At 38.3% G+C, this 27450-nt stretch overlaps 1 protein-coding gene and 1 long non-coding RNA gene across 2 annotated transcripts; one reads left to right on the top strand and one right to left on the bottom strand.

The window, feature by feature from the left end:
- Positions 1-1132: 1132 nt before the first annotated feature.
- LOC149918632 (uncharacterized) lies at positions 1133-7099 on the bottom strand. The gene is made up of 3 exons (XR_016465201.1): positions 5791-7099; positions 3654-3734; positions 1133-1495 (listed from the first exon to the last, which is right to left on the bottom strand). It is a non-coding gene; the product is annotated as an uncharacterized LOC149918632 (long non-coding RNA).
- A 233-nt stretch (positions 7100-7332) lies between these two features.
- PPP1R42 (protein phosphatase 1 regulatory subunit 42) lies at positions 7333-27274 on the top strand. Its single transcript, XM_031604873.2, has 9 exons — positions 7333-7435; positions 7938-8137; positions 10360-10526; positions 10918-11056; positions 13092-13208; positions 18175-18292; positions 18986-19114; positions 19689-19841; positions 27143-27274. The coding sequence occupies exons 2-9, from the start codon at positions 8009-8011 to the stop codon at positions 27145-27147; spliced, it is 957 nt and encodes a 318-aa protein (XP_031460733.2). The 5' UTR covers positions 7333-7435; positions 7938-8008; the 3' UTR covers positions 27148-27274.
- Positions 27275-27450: the final 176 nt, after the last annotated feature.

Raw genomic sequence — 27450 nt, 5'->3', positions numbered from 1 at the left:
ACTCATTTTCTTGGCTTTCAGTAGTAGTTTGCACGCACCATTTCAGATCAAATAGAATCATAAAATGTCCTGAGTTGAAAAGGACCACAATGATCATCCATTTTCAACCCCCCTGCTATGTGCAGGGTTGCCAACCACCAGACCAGGCTGCCCAGAGCCACATCCAGCCTGGCCTTGAGAGCCTCCATGGATGGGGCATCCAAAGCCTCCTTGGGCAACTTCCTCCTGATTAAACTTCCTATTTAATAGACAAAGCATAATCCTGCATCTCTATCACTTGTGTCTTGGTAAAACTTTGGCTATGTTTTGTTTTCAGACATTTGGATGTCAGGGGGAAATTCTTTACAGAGTGATGAGGTACTGGAACAGGCTGTCCAGAGAGGTTGTGGATGCCCCGTCCATCCCTGGAGGTGTTCAAGGCCAGATTGCATGGAGCCCTGGGCAGCCTGATCTAGCATGAAATGTGGAGGTTTGTGGCCCTGCATGTGGGGGGGGGGGTTGGAGATTCGTGATTCTTGAGGTCCCTTCCAACCCTGGCCATTCTGTGATTCCGTGATTCCGTTTCTACATTGCTCTTGTCCTAAATGTGCTAAATATGATTAGGCATTAATTAACCTGTTTATTTTCTGCCCTTTGGTAAATGTGATATCGTGAGGGTAGTGTTTTTTGGGGGTTCAGAGTTTCAAAATAACCTTGGTTTATTACCTTCTTTTTGCTAAGTATATTATTTACTTTCTCATACTGCTCTGCACCAAATATTCCAGATCAGAATTGGACTCTCATTATGCTACTCATATAGTATGTTAATATACAATATTTGAAATACTAACTCAAAGCCTTAGATATGAGGTTTTTTTAATATCATGCAGTAAATTAGTGTAAGATAAAATGATAATAGCAAATACCAGACCAAATCCAAAACCAGCCAAAATTTTCATACAAGCATTAGAGTTTGAGTTATCATTGTTTTAAGGGTGTGGGTGCTTAAGAGGTGAAAATGACTGAAATATGGAGTGATAATAGATAAGATTAATTGCTTGCATGTAGATTTTTTTTGGGTGGTGTCAAGTCTTGAAGAACAGACGTCAGAGAACCTCCAGTTAGTTGAAGAATGTTTCTAGAGTTAAAAAACAATTATCCTAAACCTTTAAGGAATTAATGAAGTAAATTGTTCCTCAGGGTATATTTTTTTAATGAGCTGTAGGAATAATATCTGTGAGGAAATATGTAACTCAGGAACGTTAATTCTGACCTTTAGATGAAACTTCTAACATAGGAAATATTTGCTGTGACGTTTGGTTTGTTTTTAATTATGAAAAATTGCTTCGTAGAGGGCTTTCTGAAGACGACAATGTTCTGGAAGTAACACGGTCCACTGGATAGGTCACAGGACTCCATCTCAGGAGAACTGAGTTTTCTTCCTGGCTGTTCACAAACCAGGAGTACGTAAACTTGAGCAAAGCATTTTTGCCAGAGCAAGTGTTGTTTCTTCTCTCTGAAATAGCGAGATTGATCGTTAGCCTTTAAAAAATACAGATTAAAAAGGATAACTGAGCATTATCATTTTATAAACCAAAGGTCATCGCTACATCTTCAATTTGTCAGACATTAACAACCTCAACTAGCAATTCTCAGTAATACTGTTAGCAAAGATTGTTTATTTTTTTGTGTCGTTTATCTCTTATGTCATCTCAGATAGGAAGTGCTTTAGTCCTTTGAGAGGATTATAAATATATTGTTTTCAGAACTCTTATTTCCAACTGAAACATGCAGTCAGCTCCTATGTAATTTGTCCATCATTTCCTGTGTGAATTTTGCTGTTTGTTTTAGACACAGTTACCTTAGGGCTTGTGTATAACTGCAGTGCCATTACTTTATTAAAAACGGAAATTAATTTATGTGCCTGCATCTAATGGCAAGCAATCTTTAGTAATTACAACCATCTGAACTTTTCTCTCCAGCTGAAGATAAGTTGCTTTCACTTACCCTATCACTTGAGGTTAGAATTAAGCTTGTGCTTTTAATCTGTCCCTAAGGAAGACATTTTCAATCTGAGTTCCACAAAGCTGGAGATATAACTGGAGAAGTGTGGAGGTCCAAAAATCAAAGATATTCTTCCAACTTCAGTAAGGTTTAGGTATTTTGTATGGTTTATAAATTCAAAATTAACTTCTCATTAAACCCATTATTTCGGTGGTATGTTTACCTTTCCTTTAAAAAAGATCTTACGACAACTAGGTACAATTCTGAAGTGATTAAGATGGTTTAACAAATATTTGTGTATAAGCCAGGGACGAGCAGAGGGTAAATAAAACTTAAATCTATTTAAGAACATGGAGTGACTGCATGAATACTCACATTCACTCTGTATGCAGTGTTTGACAAAATAATGCTGAGACCAGTACACCTTCTGAATGCTGAGTATTAGCAGCATATAACTTCTACATTCTGGTTTGTGTATCAAACTTCACAACACTATATGGAAAGCTGTTGTCTTCTACAGCTCTATCTGGTGATAAGTGGCAGCATGATTAATGGCTATTCTCTCTATGGTGAAATCTGTAAAAGTATGTTCTGAGTTTTTACTTTCACTCATCTTTGGAGACTGAATCAACATTGTTGTATTATCTGGAGGTAAAATGCAATGTTACTGAAGACTTATTATAAGCACCAGAAAGACATTTGTAGCAAGCATATAGTTTTCTAGTAGCTTCACTTTTACTTTCAGGCTGCAATAGATTTTAATGCTGGGAAGCGCACAGAGGATATTTCACTTCTTGTCTCTCTATACATACATGGGTTGATACTACATAGATGAGTTGTTCTTGTTCCACGTGGGAAGAATATTTTTAAATCACTGTGCTCAGTCTTACAGGCAAGAACTTTGTTGGTCAAGGTAAAAAATGCCATCAACTGCCAATAATGATGGTAATATAGTTTTGTAGTAATAATAGACCTTAAAGTTGTGTAATTATCCATGTTGGTCTTGAGGCTTTGTCTGGCGTTGTACCTGTTTTAATTACAGAAATCATTTTGGGAACTTCAGCAAGCCTGTTACCTATTTCATTTAGTTACTTCAGGGATTTCCTGTCAGAGTTAAGTTTTTGCTTAGGCTCACACAGTTCTATTGACAATATCAATATTGCTGTCAATATCAGCAAAAGTGTTAATAAAATTGCAAACAGAAATTATATTATATTATATTATTATATTATTATATAAAGAAAGATCTCCAATCCAGTGCTGCCCAAACATGGCCAGTGCGGGGAAGAAAAATGACCTTAGCTTTGAATGCACAGTCTCTGCAAGAATCCATGCAAGTGATCCTGCTTAAATAAAATCAAGAACCGAGGTGTTGTCAAGTAGTTGTCATGCAACAGAACGAGTCCAAGAACATGAAACATTGTACACAAGGTTATGGCTTTATCTAAGTAATTATTTCAGGTAGGTGTCTCAACTGAAACACTTCCAGAACAGAAATATAAACGTGTGGAGTTATACCAGAATACACCTATTTCAGAATTTGACATGAAGACAAAACTTCATTACTGAGAAAACTATGTATTTACCAGAATTTGTGAGCAGCAAAAATAATGAAGCCTTATCTGTAGCATTTTATTGCCTGTTGACTGTAACTAAGTAGTTGGTCATACCTGGAGGTCTTTCACCACATCTATAATGCCCTCTGCACTGCTCCTGCTGTCCATCTGGCTACCAGATCATGGGTTAACAGGCTGTGTATACAGGCAGACATAACAAGGGCATGTATAATTTCCTTAAGAAACTGGGCTGAAAAAATGTCAGACTGAACAGATGATAGCTTTATTTTTCAAACAAAGACATTTCAGTACAGCACTCTCCTATTAAAATTATTGAAATTAAAGCTTACATTTTTGTGAACCTTATATTTGCTACCCCTGAAAATATAAAATGCAAAATGTATGTTTAAATTCAGTGGAAGGAATGAATTATTTCAGATATTTTATGCATTAAAACAGCTATACTGAAGCAGTTGTGTCGATTGCATTTCATGTAACTCTAACTACAAAGGAGGAAGGTAAGGTGCTCAGAAGAAGGTTTACCTGTTACTGAATAAAAGTTTGAAACCTGGCTCTGAAAAAGTTTATCAGAAATAGTTAGGCTTGAATGTAATGTTTTACAGTTAGAACTGTTAAATATTTTCTAAGATTTTTTGTCTCAATCGTTGTATGACACACCCCCACGTGTAATTCATGTATACAGAATTAGCACTATGCAGAATGCACACTAGTGTTTACACAAAGGAGACTCTTAAGGTGTTTTATGTCCTCAGAAATAAATGTGTGTTCAGTGTTCCAATCTAGAATTGTAAGAAATATAGCCACCAGTGTTTTTATACAGGTATTTCCAAAAGCAGATCTGAAGACAAGGACTGTTTGTACTCAGCCAAATTACTGCCACACTGGAGAGTACACAGATGATTGTTTAATGTTCTGTGCCACTAGATGAGAATCCTATTTCAAATCTTAATGAATAAATACTCTTTCTGAAACTTCTCCTAGCTTTTTTCTGCCTTTAAATCAAATTACCAGCAGACAGCCCTGGACACCTGCAGAATCTACAGCCATGAGGGAGAACAGACTAAGTCCAAAATTAACTTTTGTAATATTAAAGTACTTTTTTTGGACAGAAACTTTTCTCAGAACAAGCAGCTCGAGGGCATGCACAGCTTGGATTCCATTGCTGAAATAAGGACATCTTATGATCTGTATCTTCAGAAGGATATAGGAAATTCCAGGTTGGAAGTAGGGGACTCTTTATAGCTTGCATGCATTTCTAACAAAAGTCAAAGCAGTACACGATTGCTCTTTACAACACTGTCATTTTTCCTGTCAGAAATAAAAGTCCTAATCTTGGTTTCACTGGAAATAGTGTATTTTGTCACTGACTTCAGCTGATGCATAGCAAGCCCATAGCACACATATGTGTTATTGATTTACACTGTGTTACTGTGATGTGATGTTACTCAAATGTCCAGATGTGGAGTCCTCAGTACAGAAGAGATGTGGACCTGTTGGTGCACATCCAGAGGAGGGCTACAGAAATGATGCAAGGGATGGAACACCTCTCCTATGAGGACAGGCTCAGAGAGCTAGGACTCTTTAGCCTAGAGAAGGCTGAGAGATGGCCTGATAGCGGCCTTTCAGTATCTAAAGGAGGGCTACAGGAAAGAAGGGGACAGATTCTTCCTAAGTATCTGTGTCAATAGAACAAGGGGAAATGGCTTCAAGCTTAGGGAGGGTAGATGTAGGTTAGATATAAAGAAAAATTCTTTTACAGTGAGGATGATGAGGCACTGAATCAGGTCACCCAGTGATATGGTTGATGCCCCATCTCTTACAAGGTGAGGGTGGATCAGGCCCCTGGGCAACCTGATCTTGCTGTGAAGGCCTCTGAAGGCCATCTAGGCCATTCCTACCCTAAGGATTCTGTGATTCTACTCATATGCTTAATTCTCAGAATCACAGACTGGTTGAGGTTGGAAGGGGTCTCTGGAGGTCATCAGCTCAAGCAGAGTGTCCAGGACAAGATGGCTTCACAGCCGTCCCTGTGCCACTGCTCCACTACCTGCACAGCACAGAAGAGCTTTGCCCCACCTGTCCTGGGGCTGCTCCTCTGCTCCTCCCCAATGTAGGACTTAGACATCATGAGGCTGCTGCTGAGGTCACTATGGATGGCAGCACAGCCCCCTTCCCATCAGCAATTAACTTATTCATTTAAAAGGGCACCAAAAAGACTGATAAAACGTACCAGCTGTCATCAGAACTTGGCACTGTAGGCACACCACAAGACAGGGGTGTGAGAATCCTTCTTTATTTTTTGGCTCAAAGCTTGCTTCCTGATGTATTTTTTGGGTGAGATCACACAGCACGTGCGTGGTGTCCAGGGGATCAGGCCCGGCCAGCATGGATGACCAGACCGGTAAATGAAGGAAAGGCTTGTAGTCTGCACAGACTTCAGCAAAGCCTTTGACACGGTCTCTCACAGGATTCTCCTGCGGAAACTGGCTGCCCATGGCCTGGACAGGTATACTCTTCTTTGGGTAAGGACCTGGCTAGAGGGCTGTGCCCAACAGGTAGTGGTTAATGGAGTGAAGTCCAGCTGGTGACCCGTTTCAAGTGGTGTCCTCCAGGGGTCGGTACTGGGGCCTATCTTGTTTAATATCTTTACTGATGACTTAGATGAGGGGATTGAGTGTACCCTCAGTAGGTTTGCAGATGACACCAAGTTGGGAGGTGGTGTCGATCTGCCCGAGGGTAGGGAGGCCCTTCAGAGGGATCTAGATAAGCTGGATCACTGGGCTGAGGTGAATGGGATGAGGTTCAACAAGGCCAAGTGCCGGGTCCTGCATTTTGGCCACAACAACCTCATGCAGCGTTACAGGGTTGGGGACAAGTGGCTGGATGACTGTGAAGAGGAAAGGGACCTGGGGGTGTTGGTTGATGCTCAGCTGAACATGAGCCCACAGTGTGCCCAGGTGGCCAAGAGGGCCAACGGCATCCTGGCCTGCATTAGAAATAGTGTGGCCAGCAGGAGCAGAGAGGTCCCCCTGTACAGATCATCCCCCTGTACTCAGCTCTGGTGAGGCCGCACCTTGAGTATTGTGTTCAGTTTGGGGCCCCTCACTACAGGAAAGACATTGAGGCCCTGGAACGTGTCCAGAGAAGGGCAACGAAACTGGTGAGGGATCTGGAGCACAAGTCCTATGAGGAGCGGCTGAGGGACTGGGATTATTTAGTTTGGAGAAGAGGAGGCTCAAGGGAGACCTCATCGCACTCTACAACTTCCTGAAGGGAGGTTGTGGTGAGGTGGAGTTTGGCCTCTTCTCCCAGGCAACGAACAGGACTCGGGGAAATGGCTGCAAGTTGTACCAGAGGAGGTTTAGGTTAGACATAAGGAAGAACTTTTTCTCTCAGAGTGGTCAGGCACTGGAATGGCTGCCCAGGGAGGTGGTGGAGTCGCCGTCCCTGGCAGTGTTCAAGAGGCGTCTGGATGAGGAGCTGCAAGATCTGGTTTAGTGCTTGTGGTAGCAGCGGTGATGGGAGGATGGTTGGACCAGATCTTGCAGGTCATTTCCACTGCACGTCTGGCCGTGCTCAGAGGAGACAGAAGACACCTCTGGCACGGCAGCCCTCTACCACAGGGACGCTGCGGGCTTGAAACCAACAGCCTGCAGCCCCGGTTCGCCCAGACATGCGAGGAGTCACGCCGCGGCTCAGATCAAGGCCGACGAAGCCCGCTCCCACCCGGCGCCGTTCCCGCCTCCGCTCTCCTCCCAGCGCGGGTTGGGCGCGGCGGGAGCGATCCCCGCCCTCACGCTGTTGGCGTTTGGTTGCCGCAGCAACCGCCGGCAGTGGCGGCTGGAGCGCTGCCTCAGTGGCCGCCGGGCCGGGAGGTGAGGGGGGAGCGCGGCCGGGATTCCTCTCGGGAGCGCACCCTGCCCCTGCTGTGCTGCGGGCGGGGCCGTACAAGCAGCCGCCGCACGGGTCGCGAAGGTCCCTGTGCCGTGTGGAGCTCGGTGTCACGCGGCGGCCGAGCGGTCCCGCACCCGCCGCAGCCGGCAGCCCGGCTCGTCCCGCCGCCGTAGTGCTTGCTCTGGGAGGGGTTGTCGTGTGAAACCGTCAAGAAAGGAGCAAGGGTCTCAGTGAAAAGAAATAGCGTCCTTCTTGCTTTCCATCTACTCCTACTTTCATTAAAACAAAAATAAAAAGCTGGAACGTCTTAGCTAGCGAGTTCTTTCTACGGCTTTCATTGTCACTTTCCGCCAGCTCCCCACAAAGCAGCGCTGCTCGGGTGCCCCGGTTCCCGCGGGTCAGCACCACGCCTGGAATGCACACAGCAGCTGTGTTCAAGGCTCGGGCTGCGAGCAGCCTGACACTTCGCTCTTTGTTTTGTAGGCACGTTCGGGCTCTCTGTCCCATCTGCACATTAGTCCGAGAGGAAGCGCGGCTCGGCCTGCAGCGCAGCCATGGTGCGGCTGACCACTGACCTCATCGCCAGGTGCCTCGGCCACAGGAACCGCAGGGAGGAGGACTTGGGACGGCACCTGCAAAAAATAACTCATCTGAATCTATCAGATAAAAATCTAGATGCAATCGTAAGATCCGTTCCTCTTCCTTCCTTTTAACCCGGCCGTGAGGCGATCCATTGTTACTGTTCTGATGAGTTGTTTATCGCTGTGGAGAGCAGCAAGCAAAGCAAAGGTTGTATTTTGTAGCAGCCACGTTACTCCTTAACATTTATATCTGAAGCTAAGCTTTAAAAATCTATCAGTTAGGAAACGTGCTTAACGTGTTGCTCTTGTGTGGAAAACTGCTTTTGTCTGCTGGTATACTGAAGGTTTTCAAATGTGTTTGAAATACATAAGCGAACTTTTCATAGAAAACAGCAAAGTGAGTGCCTCCAACAGTCTGCCAGGTCCCTCAGTATCAAACGGACGTACTTTTCTTCCTGAACCAAAAGTCTTGTTCAAATGCCTTACTCATGTGAAACTGTAGAAATACATATATCAGTGTAGCAGACAAGAAAGGCATTATCAGTACATTTACTAGTTTTTGCCATTAAAGAAAATCCATCTAATTATACAAGGAAGAGTAGTGAATTGAAGTGTAATAGTGAAATATCTTTTCAATATTTCAGCATTTTCAGTATTGCAGTGTTACACAAAGCTAGAAAAGAAAAGAAAAGAAAAGAAAAGAAAAGAAAAGAAAAGAAAAGAAAAGAAAAGAAAAGAAAAGAAAAGAAAAGAAAAGAAGAAAAACAAACCACAGTTTGCTGCTTTTATAATTTCATACAGTTGCTATATTGCAAAGGACCTCTTAGGAAGTCACCAGAATAGAAATATCTCCACTTCTTTAGCTGTTTACATAAAAGTAATATTTTAAATTAATCATTTAGACCTTATGCTTTCTTATAGACTGCAGCCAGATCATTGCCATGGAATCAGTAGGTGCAGGACTCTGATGGCAGTGCTCTGATGCTGACATCCAGCTATATTAGTTCTGGACACTTTAGGTCCAACCCAGAAAAAAAGATTTTCAGCAAAAGTTTGGGTTTTGATTTAAAGATTTGTATATATTGATGGTTACCCTTGTAATTGATAAGAGCAGTTTTCTGGTTTTTGGTTTTTTTTTAAGGAAATTGTAATGATATTACATACAATTAAGTGCAATGTTCATTTCGTTCCTTCTAATGCCATATTTTTTCCATTCTTGGGAATTTCATAAAGGGTTGTTAACTTTCAGCATAATATTTTCCGTCTATCTGTGGTTTAGTCCTTAGATTTCAGAGGAAGTCTAAGAAAGGAAAGGAGAGTTCAGGAACAGGATATGAGCCAAGTGAGGTTAACAGATTTGGACTGCTGTAGTGGCTTTTTCAAATTAGACAGGTTAAAATCTACATATATTTTTTTTTAATTGCTCCCTGGAGCTTATTCATTTAAAAAAATAATCCATGACCTTTCCATTTTCAAAAACGAAACCTGCACACTTAACCCAGTCCCTCCCCCCTTTCAGCTCAATGGTATGAAATTTATACCGGTTTTGTAAGTCCCGAGTTAATTTGAATCCCCTGAAGATACTGAGCACATTTTGAAATGGCTGAACCCTGAATAACTGAATTGTTGTGTGTAATGGATTTCTGTTTTAAAAATAAAAGTGTGGTTTCAGCTAAGAAGTCTAAAGTACCTTGTATCATATGAACATACGTAGGCAAGCAAATAGGTTTTTTCATTCATCTCACTCCTTGGAATAGCCACAGAGAGTTGTTAATTCCATCAGTCCATTTTCTTGGGATTTGTTCATCAGATGCCATAGAGAAGTTTTGGAGAAACTCATTAAAAGCGTGCCACCATTTAGTTTTTTGAGAGGAGTAGAAAGAAACTTGACATTTGAGTGGAACTGTCGCATCAGAAGTATATTAAAATACACTGATGTGCAACCTTTTGTAGAAATTGTTCTTCCTTTGCCAAGAACTGTTTTGTATTACATCTGTGAGGTTTGATGGAGACAACTCACAACAATTGTGCTTTTCTGAAATCTTTCTGATGAAGGCAGGGAAGGGAATAAAGACACACAGGATCTGATCTACCTGCTGCTGATGGCTGTAATCCTCAGCTTCTAGACAGCAGAACAGTTACCAGCTATTGCTATCATAAATCTATGTTGGAGATTGTTATTGACTCCAATTTATTTTTTTTTCTGGGAAAAAAACATTGTTAAAAGTGTAATAATAAATTTAGATGTAAAAACAATCAACAGCTTCCAGAAACAGGCAGTGAATAAAAGCAATAAGGCATCAATTTGTTATTGTTTCTTACAGGGTGACATCTCATTGTGCAGAAACCTTAGAGTTTTGTATTTATATGATAACCAAATCAGTCAAATCCAGAACCTGGGCTTTGCTTCACATTTAACACACCTTTACCTGCAGAACAACTGCATTTCAAAGATTGAAAATCTCTCATCACTGAAAAACCTCGAAAAACTGTAAGTTGAAAATAGTGAATTTATTTTACTGGTGAAAGAATAATTGTTACACTAAGAAATGAAAAAAAGATGTTGCCACAAAGGTCTCTTCAATAGTTAAGTTTTCCTTTTCAACTGAAAATAATTGCTTATGATTTTTCAGTGAAGTGTTCTATGATGAGTAAAGTAATGACATCTTAACATGTATTTCTTTTTTGTTGTTTAAACATAATTTTTTTAAGAAAAGCTTGAATCCATTAGCTGTGTGTCCTACTTGCACGCTACCTTACTTTTTCTATTATTATTTCCAACCATTGCACAATAACACCTTTTTTTTAAATAGTATTTTGATGACTTATGTTCACATTCACTTTCAAAGGTTGTAAAACCAACTTTGTATTTTATTCTTCAGGTACCTGGGGGGCAACTCTATCACTGTAGTAGAGGGTTTGGATCAATTAAAAGAAATAAGGGAGCTACATATTGAGAGTCAACACCTCCCTCTCGGTGAAAAGCTTCTCTTTGATCCCAGATCCCTTAGGTCCTTGGCAGTAAGTACACAGAGATTCTCAATGGGCTGTTAATCAATAGGTCAGTATTTTTAGTGTGAATGATTAGAAGGACTCGATCGTTGTGTGTATTTTTTCTGAGAACTGGTGGCAGACTGACATATTCTACTGAGGGATTCCCATCCCTATTGTCGTATAAGCAAGGAGTAAACAATTATTTTGTTGATATTTCCCTGATTTGATTATCACATTAATTTATTTACTGCCTCTTGTACTTCTCTAGATATTGCAATGGCCAACAGAAGGGGCAAACAGCTCTTTGATGGAAATAATGAGAGGCAATCTGAAGCATTCCGTTCTAGTCATGTCATTCTTCTATGCTGTGGTACATAAAAATTCCAGGAAGTCAGCTTTTGACATTTTTGTTTGAGATGTTAGTTGCTCAGTAAACATCAAATTTATTGTTGAAATAGGTTTTTGGTGTTGGTTTTTTTTTTTTTTTTTTTTTTTTTTTTTTTAAGTACACTTCAATTACTGGTGTTTGTAGTTTTGTACTGCAATAAAATTCACTTGCTGTATCTCCTGATGCAGTCAGGGATTTATGATCTGTTTTGTGAAGATGAACAAAGAACATTCACTGACAAGTGAGTTCTTTTCATGTGTATATCATAAACATTTCACCTAGCTCTAATTCTTGCTGGTTCGAGATGTCGTAATCCAAGACATGTATTACTATTTTTCTTTAAAATAAATGGCCCATTACTGTGACAACACTTTTATTTTTTTCCCTCTGCATTGGAGAGATGATGAAAGTAGAGGAGGGTTATACAGCTTCAATTTTCCCAGCATGATAGCTCATATATTTCAGTGTTTTGCAGCACCTTGCAAAGACTCGCTAGCAAATTGTTCTTCCTTGCTATTATTTAAGTTTTCTGGAGGTTGGTTTGGTTGGGTTTTCTTTCCAGAAAGACTTTTCATCTTTAGTCACGTTACACCTTTTTGGAAGCTACCTGTAAAAACATTCTATTTTTACTCTTCAAACATTAAGTATTTTGTCCCTTTTTACAAGATGTCTTCTTATCTCATCTTCTTCCATTTGGGGCTCTTAATGATGTCAGACAAAAGAGCCAAAACATGGGGCCGTGTAGCTCTCGGTGTACTATGAGCACATGTTTTGCTGATGACAGTATCCTGTATCATTTGTCTGAAGTGCTTGTTACACTGTGTGTATCAAAATGATACTGGCAATTGCTGTCTGTAACACGGGTCTTGTTCTTAGCTCAGATCTGAAAAGGAGGCTAAGTTTCATGATCTTTAGTGCTGAAACAAATAGACATTTTCTAACCAGCAGTAAATACGGTATCTGGTATAACTCTAAACTGCATTAGGGACTCATTTCTATCTTGTAGACATATAAGCTTCTCCTTGGTTTTACATGATACTACACTAAGTATTTCCTGAGATAAATAGCTGAACTACATTTACTTCTTATCTAGAATGTGAAGATCTCTGCAACTATTACCTGTTAGAAAAGGCAAAGTGCATCATGTGACTCACTGCTGTTCCAAAGGGGCAAACCAGAGATATGTGCACAGAGAAGCTGGCAGGATTAAGCCGAAATGAGAAACCAGATAGTTGAGCTGTTAAATGGGAGCGTGGGTATCAGATGTGGATTTCAGCTCTGTGTAGTTCAGATGTAACCTTAGAGAAGTCAGTCAATTTCTCTGTTATCTACTTCTGAGGTAGAACTGGTAAACTTGCTCTACCTTTACTCTGTAAAGCATCTGGGGAAAAAAAAAAAAAACCTGTATTGTTTGGAAAAAAGTTATATCTATGTTTGCTAAGAATTCCTTAAATAATTGAGAAATAAGCTTACTTTGGATTAACCTCAGAGCCAGAATAAACAGCACTTCAGAATAGGGTGCAAAGCCAAGAGAAAACAATGTGTGAGGCATGAAATGTTTGCATGTACATGTTTGTGCTTCACACACGCGTTCTTTAAGACACTTTTCATCAAGAATTTAGAACCAAGTCATGCATAGCATGAAAAAAATCATTTTCTACCTTTTTCCTCCAGAAATCTTTGTCTGTGTTGAATATTAGCAATAACAACATCGATGAATTAAAAGAACTGGCAGTTCTGGAAAATCTTTCTCATCTTAGAGCAGCTGACAATCAACTTCAACATATGAAGGTATTGAAATCAATATTTTTTCTACTTAGTAAGGATGGTTTTTTAAAATGTTACATTAATCTTTATCACAAAATAAACAAGTAAAGAAGTAAAAAACACTTGTACAGCTTCTAAACCTCTGATTTTCCAAGCCTGCTTTTCTTATTCAGAAATCTTGTCAAGGTTAAAAATGGAGAGCCATTCACCTAAGATGTCCAAATGTCCTTTAATCCTATGCGAAGACACAACTGTGCATGCATCTATCAATCTGATAGATATAACATGCACAGAAGTTATAACATGTATAAAATGTAGAGAAGGCATGTATGTGTCAGCCATCTGAGTGACTATTAGCAGTTTAATTTGCAGAGTACATGGCCAGTGTTTTGTAATTAACTTGCAGCTATTTACTATATTGTAGTCCTTAACTCTCAGTTTAAATGTAAATAAAAGCAAATTCTTGAATATCAAGTTATGTAGCTGTTCTTTTAGCCCTTCTAATATCAAAATGGCTTTTTGACTGCCTTTGGTGTAGCATAAGAAGTATTTGACATGGAAAAATATGTTGAATCTCTTTCTGTTAAGGAAATATAAGTCTTCATAAGCAAGAGCTCTAAGTCCCACAGTAACAACTAAAACAAGTGAATCCAAAGTATTTCTGTTCTTCCTTTTGCAGTAGTGGATAACCATATCCACTTAAACCATTAAGCAGAATGTCCTGGACTTAAAACTTCCAACTTCTCAGAAAGGAACAGGAACATTGGCCTTGTCATCTCTCATTATTTTAGGAGTTATGATGTTTTATATTTCTTGACATAAATAGAAGTTCAAAAAATAATTTGAGTTTCATGCTCAATAATACTGAGTAGTAAATCTATAATGAACAGTATGCTAGCACTGCTAACACTATCACTGGATGGTACAAGCATGAAAGAACAAACTTGATAAATGATTCCTGATAAACACTGTTTTCATTTCATATAAACATGAGGCATTCATGTTTTGCTTTCTTTTGACTTATTTAGTTAATAAATACTAAAAATGAATTGGCTTCTATTACAGCCCAATTCATCAAGAAAATACCTTGATTAAATTAAACTGTCTTGTTACTGGTTTGCATATACATTGTGTTTTCTTACAAAAAGTAAACTACTACAAGTTAGTAATTACTAAAACAAGTATGGCAACTAACTCTTAACACATAATGCCTTTTATGTTTAACTTGGCAGTTCTGTTTACTGATGAGGAGATTCCTGTATGTATCTAGCAAATACCTAGGTCAATATACTTTATTTGGACTCTTTATTTAAAATATATTTTAATACTAAAAATGTTGAATAATGTATTCTTTTCTTTTCTTTTCTTTTTTTTTTTTTTTTTTTTTTTAGCTAGAGTATTATTAATGGCTTGTATTTCAAGCTATGCTTCTGGCTGGTAATTGTAATTGAATTCACATAGAAGTACAATTCATATAGGCTTAGGCTAGATAATTAAAACCATATTGGATGTGTTGGCTAAATCAAAACAACACTGAGGTTTTTTAAATAGGTATGTATGTCTTTCTAAAAGGATTCCTCTCAAAAAGGATCCATTTCAAAAGAAAGCTTAGTGTGTGATTTTTAAAATTGTTTCTTTCCTTCTTGTAAGTACAAAATCCTTCAGTTGTGATGATCTTAAAGAAGATCATCTTAGCCAAACAGCTGGTTGTTACTAAGGATGAGGATGCCGGTTTAGAAGTGGTATCAGTGTGTCAGAGGAAAAAAAAACCAGTGTCTTCTGAGACAGAATGAATGGATGAAAACAATACATTATTCAGTAACTTTGTGTATATTTTTTAGTTAATTATTACAATTCATTATTTTCTTATCGAGCAGACAAGAACTAATATCCCTCCCAGTAAATTAGACATACAGATTTCCATGTGATATAATCACAGGTGTTGAAAAAATATGTGGTTAGCATTTGAGTTACCTGCTGCTGCTGCTATCATTTAAACTCGGATCAAGCTCTGGTAATTTCTGAAGGTAGCTGTCCTGTGTTGTATAAGAGTGTCCAAGTTTTGAAGGTGTAGAGAAATTCTATTCGTATTCCTTCAGGCCTGTTAAATTAGTTACTGTATTAAATGTGTCAAACAAACAGGGTAACACAGCTGGATATCCAGCTCTAAATCCCACATTCCCGTTCATACCACCCCATCGCTGCCAGCAAGAACATCTCCAGGAATTTTTTGCACTGATCAGAGACTGTGGTGGTGCCTCAGTGAGTGAGGAGCAACGGAGAATCAGTACCCAGCTCTGCTTCACCCAGTGGGAAGAGAAGTTGTGGAGGAGCCATCCAGACCTTAGCAGGTCTGCTCAACAGCTGTAAGCTGTGTAGCAGAGGTGGATGACAGAGGGAATGAAGTGGGGTCTGTGAAAAAAAGGGATTTGTGAAAAAGTAACAAATGCATGAAAAGCGACCTTCTCGTGTAAACTTTGCTTACTTTTTATATAGTTAGTACAATCACTTGATGTTTAGACATTTATCTCAGCTTTTATCACATTTTGATATAAACCTGTATTCCCTCCATTTTCAATGGTGCCATGCTGATTTCAGCATAGTAGAAAATTAGGGCTAGTGAATTCATGCATGTAGTGTTCTGGCTAATTCAGGGTATTGTTAGCATAATTAAGAGACATAAGGCATATGACCTTGCTTCACGTTACTGAATTTTACCTAACATGGTCAGAACAGTAGACAGAACAGAAAGTAAGTAATTCTACCCGGCACATGGAAAATAATTTACTGAGCCTGCCACATGTAAAATGCGTGTTATGCGAGTTATCAACAGTATCACTGATTTTTAAAGAATTGGCTTTTCTTTGCTTTCTATCGCTTGTTACTATTTCATTCCACTGAGCTTCTTAAGATAGGCTCACCAGGTCTTCAAGTTTGCTGTATGTTTTGGTAAGAATACTAAGGGGAATTTTTTTCAAAGCGATTTCTAATTTTGAAAGTCCTGATGACACAAAGACAGAGTGCATATATGTATATATACATGTATAAACAATAGACTTCAGATTTGGGGAGATTATGACTGAAGTGTTTGACTAGACAGCAAAAGTACAGCTAGAAACACGTATACAAGTCAGTATTTTCCAAGTCTTTAATTTATTCAACCTCTGCCCAGTATTGATTATGACAAGAGGATATCACAAAAGATGAATTCATTCACTTCAGAATTGAGTCAGGAACGAGAGAAAAATTATAGATTTTCTCCAACTGATTATGACAGGTAGTCAAAACGGTGACAAATGGCTGTCTGTAGATGCAGTTAGGGTGGTTGTACTCGACATCTCCGATAAAAACTGGAGCAAACTGGTCAAATACCAATTCTTAAATGGCCATCTTTAATTGGTAGGAATGTTACTGCCAGCACTACAGCTGCCTACTAAGGCACTTGCCCTTCCCCCGCTCCCCCCATAGATGGAATATAATTTGCTCGTCAGTATTTTGTAGCAGACCTCAAAGTGATAGCATGACATGATCATTTATCAAACGGAGACTGCCCAAAAGAGTGTCTGGTCCCTTTAGTACAGCTTATTGAAAGGCTGGGAAGTGAAAGCACTTTATTAGAGACAGGAAGGCAATGAACAACCAGAGCGTATCGAAAGGGTAATCATATTTCAGCACAGGATTAGTGCGCTCTTAGATAAACACACACTGGAGTAAGCATGTTCTGGGTCATTTATCAAGTAAGTAACAGCTAACAAAAACCTACAGGACTCTTAGTATGCATTCATCAAAGTTAAACTGTATACATTCTATTTCAGTAGTAGACAATGTTGTGTTCCAAAACTATTACCTCAAAAAAGTCTCTCTAGTGAAATCCAGAACACGTTATAAATTTCAATAACAATGCTTGAATGCCCAGGTAAGAATAAATAAATAAACTTGCTAAATCCTATTTCTTTTTTAATAACTTTAACCTAAATCCAGAATTCCCAGAGTGATTTTCTAAGTTTGAAGGAGGTAAGAGATCTCTAATTGCTAGATATTCCATTGTTGGCATCACAGTACAAAATTCTGTGGACTTCACAGTTTCGAATCTATTAAATCATAATCACTGTGGGTTGTTGTTTGTTTGTTTTGTTTTTTTTTCAAATTACAACATAAAAAAAAATCTCTTGCATTCATATACATTGTTTTAAATCCTTGCTTAAGCTTTATAGACATACAAGGAAGCATATCAATAACGACGGTTAAGTGGAATTCTGAAAATAAGGGATTTCAGAGAGTATCTGAGTAGGAAGGTGCAGTCTGCTAAGCTTTGCATCTTTTTACCTTGAATTTATTGTGTTTAAAAGACAGAAGTTGTTTTTTTTCTGGGTCATACTGCCCTTGGGTAACCAGACAGAAACCCAAATAGAGAAAGGTATATTTCAAAAATTTCACTATTTGGGCCAATACTATAACCAACCACCCACAGTTATTAAAGTGTGGGGATTGTTTTTCCCCCTTTAAAATAAAATGTATGTATGTATAAATAGAGAGGGAATCTGCTGTGTTTTACCGGCCTTGTAGCTTTTTTTAGGGTCTTTGTGAAATAGTTATTCACAAATTTTTCAAAATCTCTTCAGACTCTGTGATATTCTAAGGGCTGTGTGAGAGCATGGGGGTGCACAGTTTACTTGATGCATGCACATTTTTATCTGGTCATTCTTCTGCTGTAGGAATTTATAGGCGGGATTGCAGTGGGAATTGTAGTGGTAATTTTCCATAGCTGGCATCACTGTATCCTTAAAAACACTTTTTCAACTGCTTCACCATTTTCGGTGCAGCTGCGATACATTGATGGAATGCTGTTGAGTGCACGTTCTCAAAGTACATGAATAATCTCACTGAAGAGCTCGGGATTAGGGGCTGACTGAACAAATCTCACTGCTGTTCTGTTCTACAGTGGGGAAGGGAAAATAACTGCAGTATTCTGTTCTTGTGTTAATTGTAGGATTTGGAGGTTGTATTAAACAAATGGACAAAGCTGTGCAGCATGGATCTTACAGGAAACCCCATCTGCCACAAACCAAAGTACAGGGACAGGATTGTTGTACAGTCACAAACTTTAGGTAAAAAATAAAAGCAATAGCCAATCAAAGAACCTGCTCTTAACCCTTTCTGTTTTAGAAAGTAACTGCCACATTAACAATTCTTGAATGACACTGTGTATATGAAGCCAATTATTATCCTATATAGTTATGTCAAATTATACATTTTTACTTTATGTACAAGCAACGTAGCTAAAACTGCTCCTCTAATAACTTCACAGTTTGTTATGTAGCTTCTGCTGCTAGTAATAGTAACTATTAGTTTTAGTGATAGATGATTAGTGAGATTGTTATAAGACAGGAAGACATCTTTGTGTTCACATTCCAGGTGTGAAACTGGTTATAAAAGATAAATTAAGCCTGTTCCTCTGTCAGCCTGTGGGGGTTGCGTAGGTGACACGAGTTCCTACCACACCAGTTTGAATTTCTATTGTGTAACATTTGTCCTTAATCATGAAATCAGAATTTTAGCTGAACATAAATATATATATCTTGAAAATTATAAAAAGAATTGGTGCTTTCTTTTTCATTTAAAACATGTCAACTCACTCCTGCATCTAATTAAAATATGAATATCAAGCTGGAATGTATCACTGGATTTTTTATTATCATTTTTTACCAAAAGACTAAAAAAGAGGAAAAAAAAAAAAAAAAGATTTGAAGAGACCAAATACTTTTCTGGTATCATAGAAAATGTTCTTTTTTCTTTGGCAGAATACCTTGATGGGAAAGAAATTAAAGAAATTGAAAGAGTGTTCCTAATGAATTGGAAAGCCTCCAAAGATATCAGGAAAAAAAGCAAAGGAAGAATGACAAATGAACATGCAGACTATCTACATTTTTGTAAGCAAACTAATCACTTACTTCATGACTGCACTGTAATAGCAGCTAACAGTAAATATATTAGAAATGAGGCTTTCAGTGACAGTAAGACAAAAACACAGGAGTTGAAATTGAACTTTTCCAGTATCAAATTTAATTTTAGAGCCAGCTCATGGATTTTTCTGATTTCCCCACCGCAGCCTCCCAGAATCATGGGAAGGAGTAGCTGGTATGTTTTGAATGTTTGTAAATACCCATGATTGCTTTCCATGCATATAACAAAATAAAGTGTTGAGTGCTTTGCAGTAAGTATGTCTGAAATACATCAGGCTTCTATACTTACTTTATCTGTTTATACTGCCAGCCCTGTGAAGGGCCTTTACAAAATACACAACTAGCAAAAAGAAAAGTTTGAAACTTAGAAAAAAAAATAGTTTTGAAGGAAAAAGCCTTAAAAGAAAAAGCACTGAGTTTCTGAAGTGAGAAAACAAATTCATTTTGAGATGCAAAACTCACAATTAACTATATTAAATATTAAAATAGATACAATTTGACTTGGAATGTTGAATTAATTTTTTTTCTTTGTTTTCTGCAGCTGGCTTTGAAACATCTCATTCTATTCTTCCTTTTGACTACAGTCCATCTCTGACAGAAAAAACAAATATTTTAGTTCTGTCTGAGATGCACGAAGACAGAAGGAATCCTCTGCCAGCAACTGTGGAAGAAAATAAATCAGAGGAAAACTCAGGTATGTACCTCAGCCATCTTCCTCTTAGTTCTTTTGGGGACTGCTTTTACAGTTCTTACTGAGCCAGTGGAAAACAGGTATGTGAGGTAGAATTGCATCTCAAATCAGTTTCAGTTTTTTAAATGGTGTTGTGTTTGTTGTCTTTATTTTGTTGTAAGTCAGGATAATAGATTCTGGTTCCTGGTTACAAATCAGCAGACTAGGTAACAGTAAGAACTGTACTCGAGTGTTACTGGTTTATCATAAGAATTTGATCATCATTGTAAACAAAGGTAAAACAATACAGATGTTAATTCTTGGAAATGCAGTTACTGTCAACAACGCTGGTGAACACTGATACTTTGCATGCAGTATTATATGAAGGAGAAACCTTTCACTACTATAGCTTACTTCTAATGGACATGTTCAGTATTGTATACATGACTACTGTTTTCCTGTAGCATCGGCTGAAGACCGATGAGATAATAGGGAAAGGAAATCTGATGTCTGTGCCTTACAGACATTCAGACATTAGATGAGCTTAAACAATTTAGAGTTCAGTGTCTGTATTGCCTATTCACAAAGGCATCCTTGCCAGCTCTAACATGACTGTGGGAATAAAATCTAATAGGGATTTGCAATTTGGGACCTCAGTTTTTCCAGTGTTACCTGTTAAAAGTATTTGTTTAGTTCAGTATTTGGAACTTAACACCACTCCTTCCAGTCTTTTAATATTACTTATAACTTAACTCTTTTGTTATTTATCAGCTCTACTGGACAACAACAACAACAACAAAAATATTGTTTAAGGAATCCTATATGTAAAACAAACAAATTTAACTGACATAGCTATTCTTTTGTAACTAAAGCACTAAATGTAGCATTTTAGTTTACATTCAAATCAGAATTTATTAGTAGGTTTGAAGTTTTGACTGAGCAACATTTAACACTATTTTATTCTTGACAATTTATCACTTCTCACTCCTTTGGTTTTGTTCCTCCCAATTATTTGTTCCAATTAAAAATATCTTTTCCCTTAAAAAGGGAAGAGGAATTACAAATGAATTTTGAAGTAGTAGTTTACTCTTCATATGGCAATGGATATATTCTGTCCTAAGAAGAAACTGAACTCACAAATGCACCTATTCTGGATATTTTTTTCCTGATGCAGAAGGCACACAGCAATGGAGAAATTCAAAAACAAGAGCTGCAGGCATTCCTTTGTGAAATAAGATTAAAACTCAGTGTTCTGTCAGCCTGCATTTCATCTTTATTAGTATTTTGTCTTTTGAGCCAGGCTGAATAAAACTAAGCTTTCATTTGCCGTGCCCTTTAGAGAATGGAATGTGCGTGTACAGCACCTCCAATTTACTTTCTTCAGTGCAAGAACTTCTGCTGTCTCCCTTAAAACAAAACATTCTTATTCTGCTCTGTTATGTTAAAAAGTTGTTCAACTGATGAGCTTCTTGGCTTGAAAAAGTTCTGCCAGTATTAGGAAGCTGAAGTACAATCCTAGCCCTTTTGAAATTCCTTTTGACTTTAGAAAGGCAATGATTGCATTTTTTATGCAATCTGTCTTTATTTAATTTGCAAATGTAAACTATTACAATTTGAGAGATTATACAGATATAATATATACATACATGTATACATATATGTATAATATTATATACATATTATATGTGTTAACATAATATACACATATATAATATACACATGTACATGTACACACATTTTTAATTGGATACACAAAAGATTATAGTGAACAACAGTAAGGCACCATGCATTTGATATTTCAAACAAGCTTTGAAAGTAGGACTCTTCTCCTGGATGCCAGAGGTTGCCATACATGTGTAATTACATACATGCCATTCCATGTGCAATTGCTCATCTTAAGATATATTCTGTCTTTATATGTCTTAACAACGCATTCTTGTTACTGGTGGAATGTCATTGAAAACAAAGAGTCTTGAGAATTAGTAAATGGTTTGTGAATTCTTTAAAATGTTTAGGCAGATGAAAAACAAGTCGAAATACAAGAATATTTTTTCTTGGAGTGCAGGCAGACATGAAGTAATCACAAATCACAGTATTCCCTAGTCAGATTCAGTAATCAGTGATACGTACAAGTTTGCCCAAGTGTGAAGCAAAGGAAATTTTGTCAAACTGAACAATTACTCCCATTGTTTAATTGAAATTTAGTATCAGACCAAAGAAATCAGTGAATTTTAATCCTACCCTCTGTGTTAGCCAAATAAATTATTCCAACAGATGTTTCCTCTTTCTTTATACAAGCTAGGTGATTTTTGACCCTTGGCAACTGAAAAACAGGCATTAAATACCTTTTTAACCTACATCTAAGATCCACTGAGGATTACATATAGCTTGAACAATGAAGAAAGCCACTTATTACTCGATTACTGAAATGTGTCATTAATCTTTCTTTTTTGATAATACAAAAACAATAGCAACTTCATATTGGATTTTAAAAGTTAGTTTTGAACATTTAGAGATATTGGCAGGAATTAATTAAAAGAAAACAAACAACCATTTTAAAGATACTTAATACCTTCCAATGGGAAACGCTGTTATTAATTTTCCCTGAGTAAGGAAGTTGTTGAAATTTTGATGTTGTAAACTTAAACTGTAACCAGTAGTGTCTGCCCACATTTCCTTACTCATTAAGGTAAATATTGTTATAGATTTGCAGTTCAGAATTCGGTGGGAAAGTCACCTTTTGTTTCTCCAGTGTATGTGCAGTGTTTGAAAATATGGCAACGTATTTAAATGATACAGTTGACTTATAATTCCTACTCTAGATTGTGTCAGCTAACCATAAGCCATCTCCTAGCCACCATGTTAGTCCTGTGTAGTTCAAGGAACTTGTAGTCATCAGAATTAGTTCTATACCCAAAAGATAACTTAGAATCATGCTCTTATGTCATGTTAGAGAATATAGTTCTCTTATTTGGGGGAGGGAGAGCAGCATTACCTCCATGCAACCTTAAATATCATTCTCTTACTGAACATCAATTTCAGCATGCTTCTGCACCTTCAAAAATAGGGAATACTCTCAGCCTTGTCTTCAGAAAAAAATGGGAACTACAGAATTAAGATGCAAATAAGTAAGTTTTAGCTGTGCACCCTCTGGCTGCATTTAGCCACTGAACTGCCTGCAGGTACTTCAACCCTATTCGGAATTAGGTGCATAAAATACTTGGCGATACCAGCTGGAGCACTTGGGCAGAGCTGAGACCACGTTTTCCAACTCCAGGTCTGGAGTTCCTTTTGCAGCAGCTACATCACTGCCTTTCCTTGGTGGAGGTGTGGAAGGAAAAATGTAAACATTTTAGTGAGGTCTAGAAAGTACCAATTGGCAATTAATTATGAAGGCAGAGGAAAAGAAACACAAGGAGTTTTCTTGCCACTGATGGGATGTGAAAGCCATGTTGTGGGATATGAGAGGAGTCAGTGGAATGCTAGATAAGTTAAACTATAAGGATGAAGAGAGGAAATTCTGAAATAGCATCGCTGAAGCAGAGCTATTGGGCTGGATATTGGGTGTGAGCAGTTTCTGGTTACCATGGTCCCTGTAAGATTACAATTGGCAATTCAGACAATTGAGTGGTTGCTTGCCTTTTTTCTGAAAGAGATTCGGTACCTTGTGTGAGTGGGAGTACTTTCAGGGGACCATAATTAAAGCCACCGTCCTGCGTACCTTCATGGTATTTTCTTTATCTGTGTTTACAGTTTTGCTAAATGTGGTCCTGAATGATTCTTCATGTGCTAATTCATAATATCTTTAGAAGGCAGAAGATAACAATATCAATACAAATGTAAGATTATATTCAAATGCTGTGATCTTCTGTCTAAACTAAATTTCTGTAGTAGTTATTCGAAAAAAGTAGCCTTCATATGCACCAAATTTGCAATACCTAACACTGCCACATCATTCAGCATCACAAAGACAGTGATAGAAGGCATTCCTTTTTGGCCATGAATTCTGCCATTTACCTGGAGGTTGCTGATTTGGAAACACTCTTTCTTTCCTCCTCATTCCAGTTCTCTGTGCAGCTGTCTGTGCCCAAAATTGGGAAAGAGAAATGATCTTTAGATACAGTATGGAACACTTCATGCAGTAATAGAACATGTGCTGAAAGAGACACACTGTACCCTTGAAAAGAACAGCCCCTTTTTCAAATAGCTGAATGAGGGTGTGTGTCTTTTGATGAGCTTTGCCAGCCAGACCACATGTACCCCCTCCATGTCCAGATGAGCACATTCCTTACAGGCATGTTCTCATTGTGAGCTGCATGCTGGTCAGCAGGGGAGCAGGGGCACATCTGCCTGCATTAGTCTGCCTTCTCTTCCAGGAGATGTCTGTTATCTCCCTGACCTTAGAAGACCAAATGGCACGTGCAGTTTGGCACACAAGAAGAGGTCAGGAAATTAGCAGGGCTCAGCTGGGTCTGGAGGCTGTTACATGCAGACCTGCTGTATGCTCACACCAACACTGAAACCCAGACTGTTTGAAACCCTCCACGTAATGTAGATGAGAATTTTACTAATAATATTTTTAACAGAGATATGTATAGAGGGCTGCTCAGTGATTTTTAAAGTGGAATAAAGTACTATAGGGTAGGATAAGAAGGAAAAATTAAAGTTTATGTATCTATTTTTCAGGCGTTATAGTATTTGCATTATAAAAGTTATTAGATAAATGAAACAGGTTTACACTACATGGTATTCTTATCTTTAGGTCTCTGTTGTTAGTCTTTGAACAGCCTGCTGTTACGATAAACATTCAAAGCTCTGTAACATCTTTTTAGTCAGCTGCCTTAGCACTGCACATTTTTATTGTGTAATATACAAAATTATACAAGTCAAGCACAAAGCATGCATCCAATTCACAATGTAAGTAACTAGTGCTGTGTTTTACTAACTTCTGTAAAACCACAGTATAACTCTGGAAGCTCTGCAGCTGAAGCCAGTTTCAATACACTCATTTACTGCAGTGATACAAACACTGGTTCATCATTTGGCTTCATAGAATCATAGAAAGGCTTGGATTGGAAGGGACCTTTAAAATCATCTAATTTCAATCCCTGCTGTAGGCAGGGACAATTCCCTCTAGACCAGGTTGCTCAAAAAAACATCTCTAAGAACCACTGTGAGCTAAACAAAAATCACCAAGTTGAGCAGATACAGCTCCTGTCAGACACTTTGTAAGTCAGCATTGAGCATAATGGGAATGGAGCATTTCAGCACGTGCACCTGCCACTGGGTTCTTCAATTGCTTTGTAAAAGTGCAAACCTTGTCAACTTGTTGCACAGTTGCACAGTTTTGTGAACATAAGTTGCAATGGCTGTTGAATTCCTATGTATTATGAATGACTGCAAGTTTTCAGTAAGTACAGTATTCCCTTTGTTCTCAGTATAAGCTGGAAATTTCTGAAGTCCTTCAAGCTCCATTTAAGCACCAGTGTTCCAGTGGCACTACTGCCTGAATCACAGAATCACCAAGGTTGGAAAAGACCTACAAGATCATCCAGTCCAACCATCCACTTATCACCAATAGTTCTCACTAAACCACGGCCCTCAACACAATGTCCAAACGTTCCTTGAACACCTCCAGGGTTGGTAACTCCACCACCTCCCTGGGCAGCTCATTCCAGTGCCTGACCATCTTTCAGAGAAGAAAGAATCTATAATTGTGGATGGAAATCATGAAGTGTGGGCTTAAAAACAGCACCATCTCTATGCTATTGTTACAACTGCCTACTTAAAGCCTTTGAAGATGGATTGAACTACTGTGGAGTTCTGAAGGTTTTCAAGGATGGCAATGCCACAGACCATTGCACTGCACAAATGCCCTTACTGCCATTTGTGTCTTTCCCTCACGCCCACTTGGAACTTCCCTTGCTATTTGTCTGTTTTCAATCACTTTCTTATCCCCCACATGCCTGAAACTCCCTTTCAGGAAGATTTGTTCCTATGGGCAGAGGTGAGGGCAGACAACACCAAAATGTGCTGACATTTGCTTTCGCTGCTTTCTGGCTCACCACCACCTTTAAATAATCATGAGAGCCATCTCCAGGTGACATTGGCTGGCTCTCACAGCACTCCAGGTTGCATCACATCCAGCTACAAGGAGTTGGATGGAGTGGTTCCAACTCCATCATTATCTACTGTTCTTGGTGCTTGTTCCCATCAAAAACCATTACAGAGGCCATAGACCTGGGAGGTCTGAGAGCAGCCCTTTCCATAAAGATCCTGATGCTTCCAGAGCAAGCCACAGTGATTTTGGAGGTTGTTGTTCTGTTGGAAGTACTAACAGGGAAACAAAGTAAGGCATAACTGCTTGAACACCTCCTCCTGGTGCTCCTCTGATCTTAGTCAGAGTAAATGCAGGGATACTTACGCTTTGTCATCACTGTATACACATGAATTGTAAATTTGGATCAGAAACTGATGAAACTTCCAAAATACCTATTTACAGACACTAAAAATAAATGTAATATATAGTGACTGTAATCAATAATTTATTCTACTTTGCTAGAAACTGTTTTTATTTTGTTAGTCACCTGACCTTGAAGGATTATAAAAGTTCAGTGCTAAAAATAGATGTATTTGAATCTGTCTCAATCTCAAGTAACACTGTAACCAAAAACTGCAGAAACACTGACATCTTTCTGTTCCCTTCATTCTGAGCAGAATTAATTGCTGCATCGAAACCAAGAAAAGTCAGAGCCAGCTGTGAAATGACCCACGTAGCAAACTAATAATTTAATTCAAAAAAAGAGATTTGGAACAATAAGATCTTCCTTTCTTAGAGAGTTAATATATTGCCGTGTCATATTAATCACTGATAACGTGTCTAGTAAAGTTGGATGTAATCAGTTACACATCATTTGTAGTAAAATATTTTGGAATAAATGATTTAGTCTTATCTGATTTCATTTAGATGAGAATTTGCTTTGACTATTAGTAAGGTTTTATTTCTTGTGGAACTTGAAAATTAACTTGAAAAATCTTGATGGCTGACCAAATATTTCTATGTGTATATGGAAAAAGCTGGTCAGTTCTGTGCTGAGGGCCCCTTCACATCCCAAATCATCAAATTAGGTTGATATCCTCACAACAGGGCAGGACCAAGCATACTTTGTTCCTTTTTCACCTGCACCTTTTGGCAACACTGATTACAAACTTTGTAGAAATGCTGTGTGGTCCTGAGGCATGTTGATGGAGACAGAAGCAATGGTGGTTTTGGTGTGCTTCTGGCGTAATGGTCTGATCTCTCCTCTCTGATCTCTCTGATGCAGGTTGAGGAGGAATCTGAAGTAATGGCAGAGCCAAGCTGAACTCTAAAAGTCAGAAGTTACAGGATGTGCAGTTGGTCATTATTGGATTTTTTTTCCTTCTCAAAACTAAAAAAGAAAGTTTTCTGACATCTATTTGAATATGTTATCTGTGTCTTTATAATCTAAAAAGCAGACAAAATTAAGTATGTTGAACTTAACACTGCCTTGCAAGAGCATTCCAAAATGTAAGGTGACTGCCAATTTATTTAGAAGAGACGTTCTGTATTGTAAGCATGTGAAAATATCAGCACTTAGTGGGCTAAACTAGT

This window comes from Phasianus colchicus, chromosome 3 (genome assembly GCF_987193195.1).
Source record: "Phasianus colchicus chromosome 3, bPhaCol1.hap1.1, whole genome shotgun sequence".
Classification (NCBI taxonomy): Eukaryota; Metazoa; Chordata; class Aves; order Galliformes; family Phasianidae; genus Phasianus; species Phasianus colchicus.
This window is presented reverse-complemented; position numbering and strand designations above follow the sequence as displayed.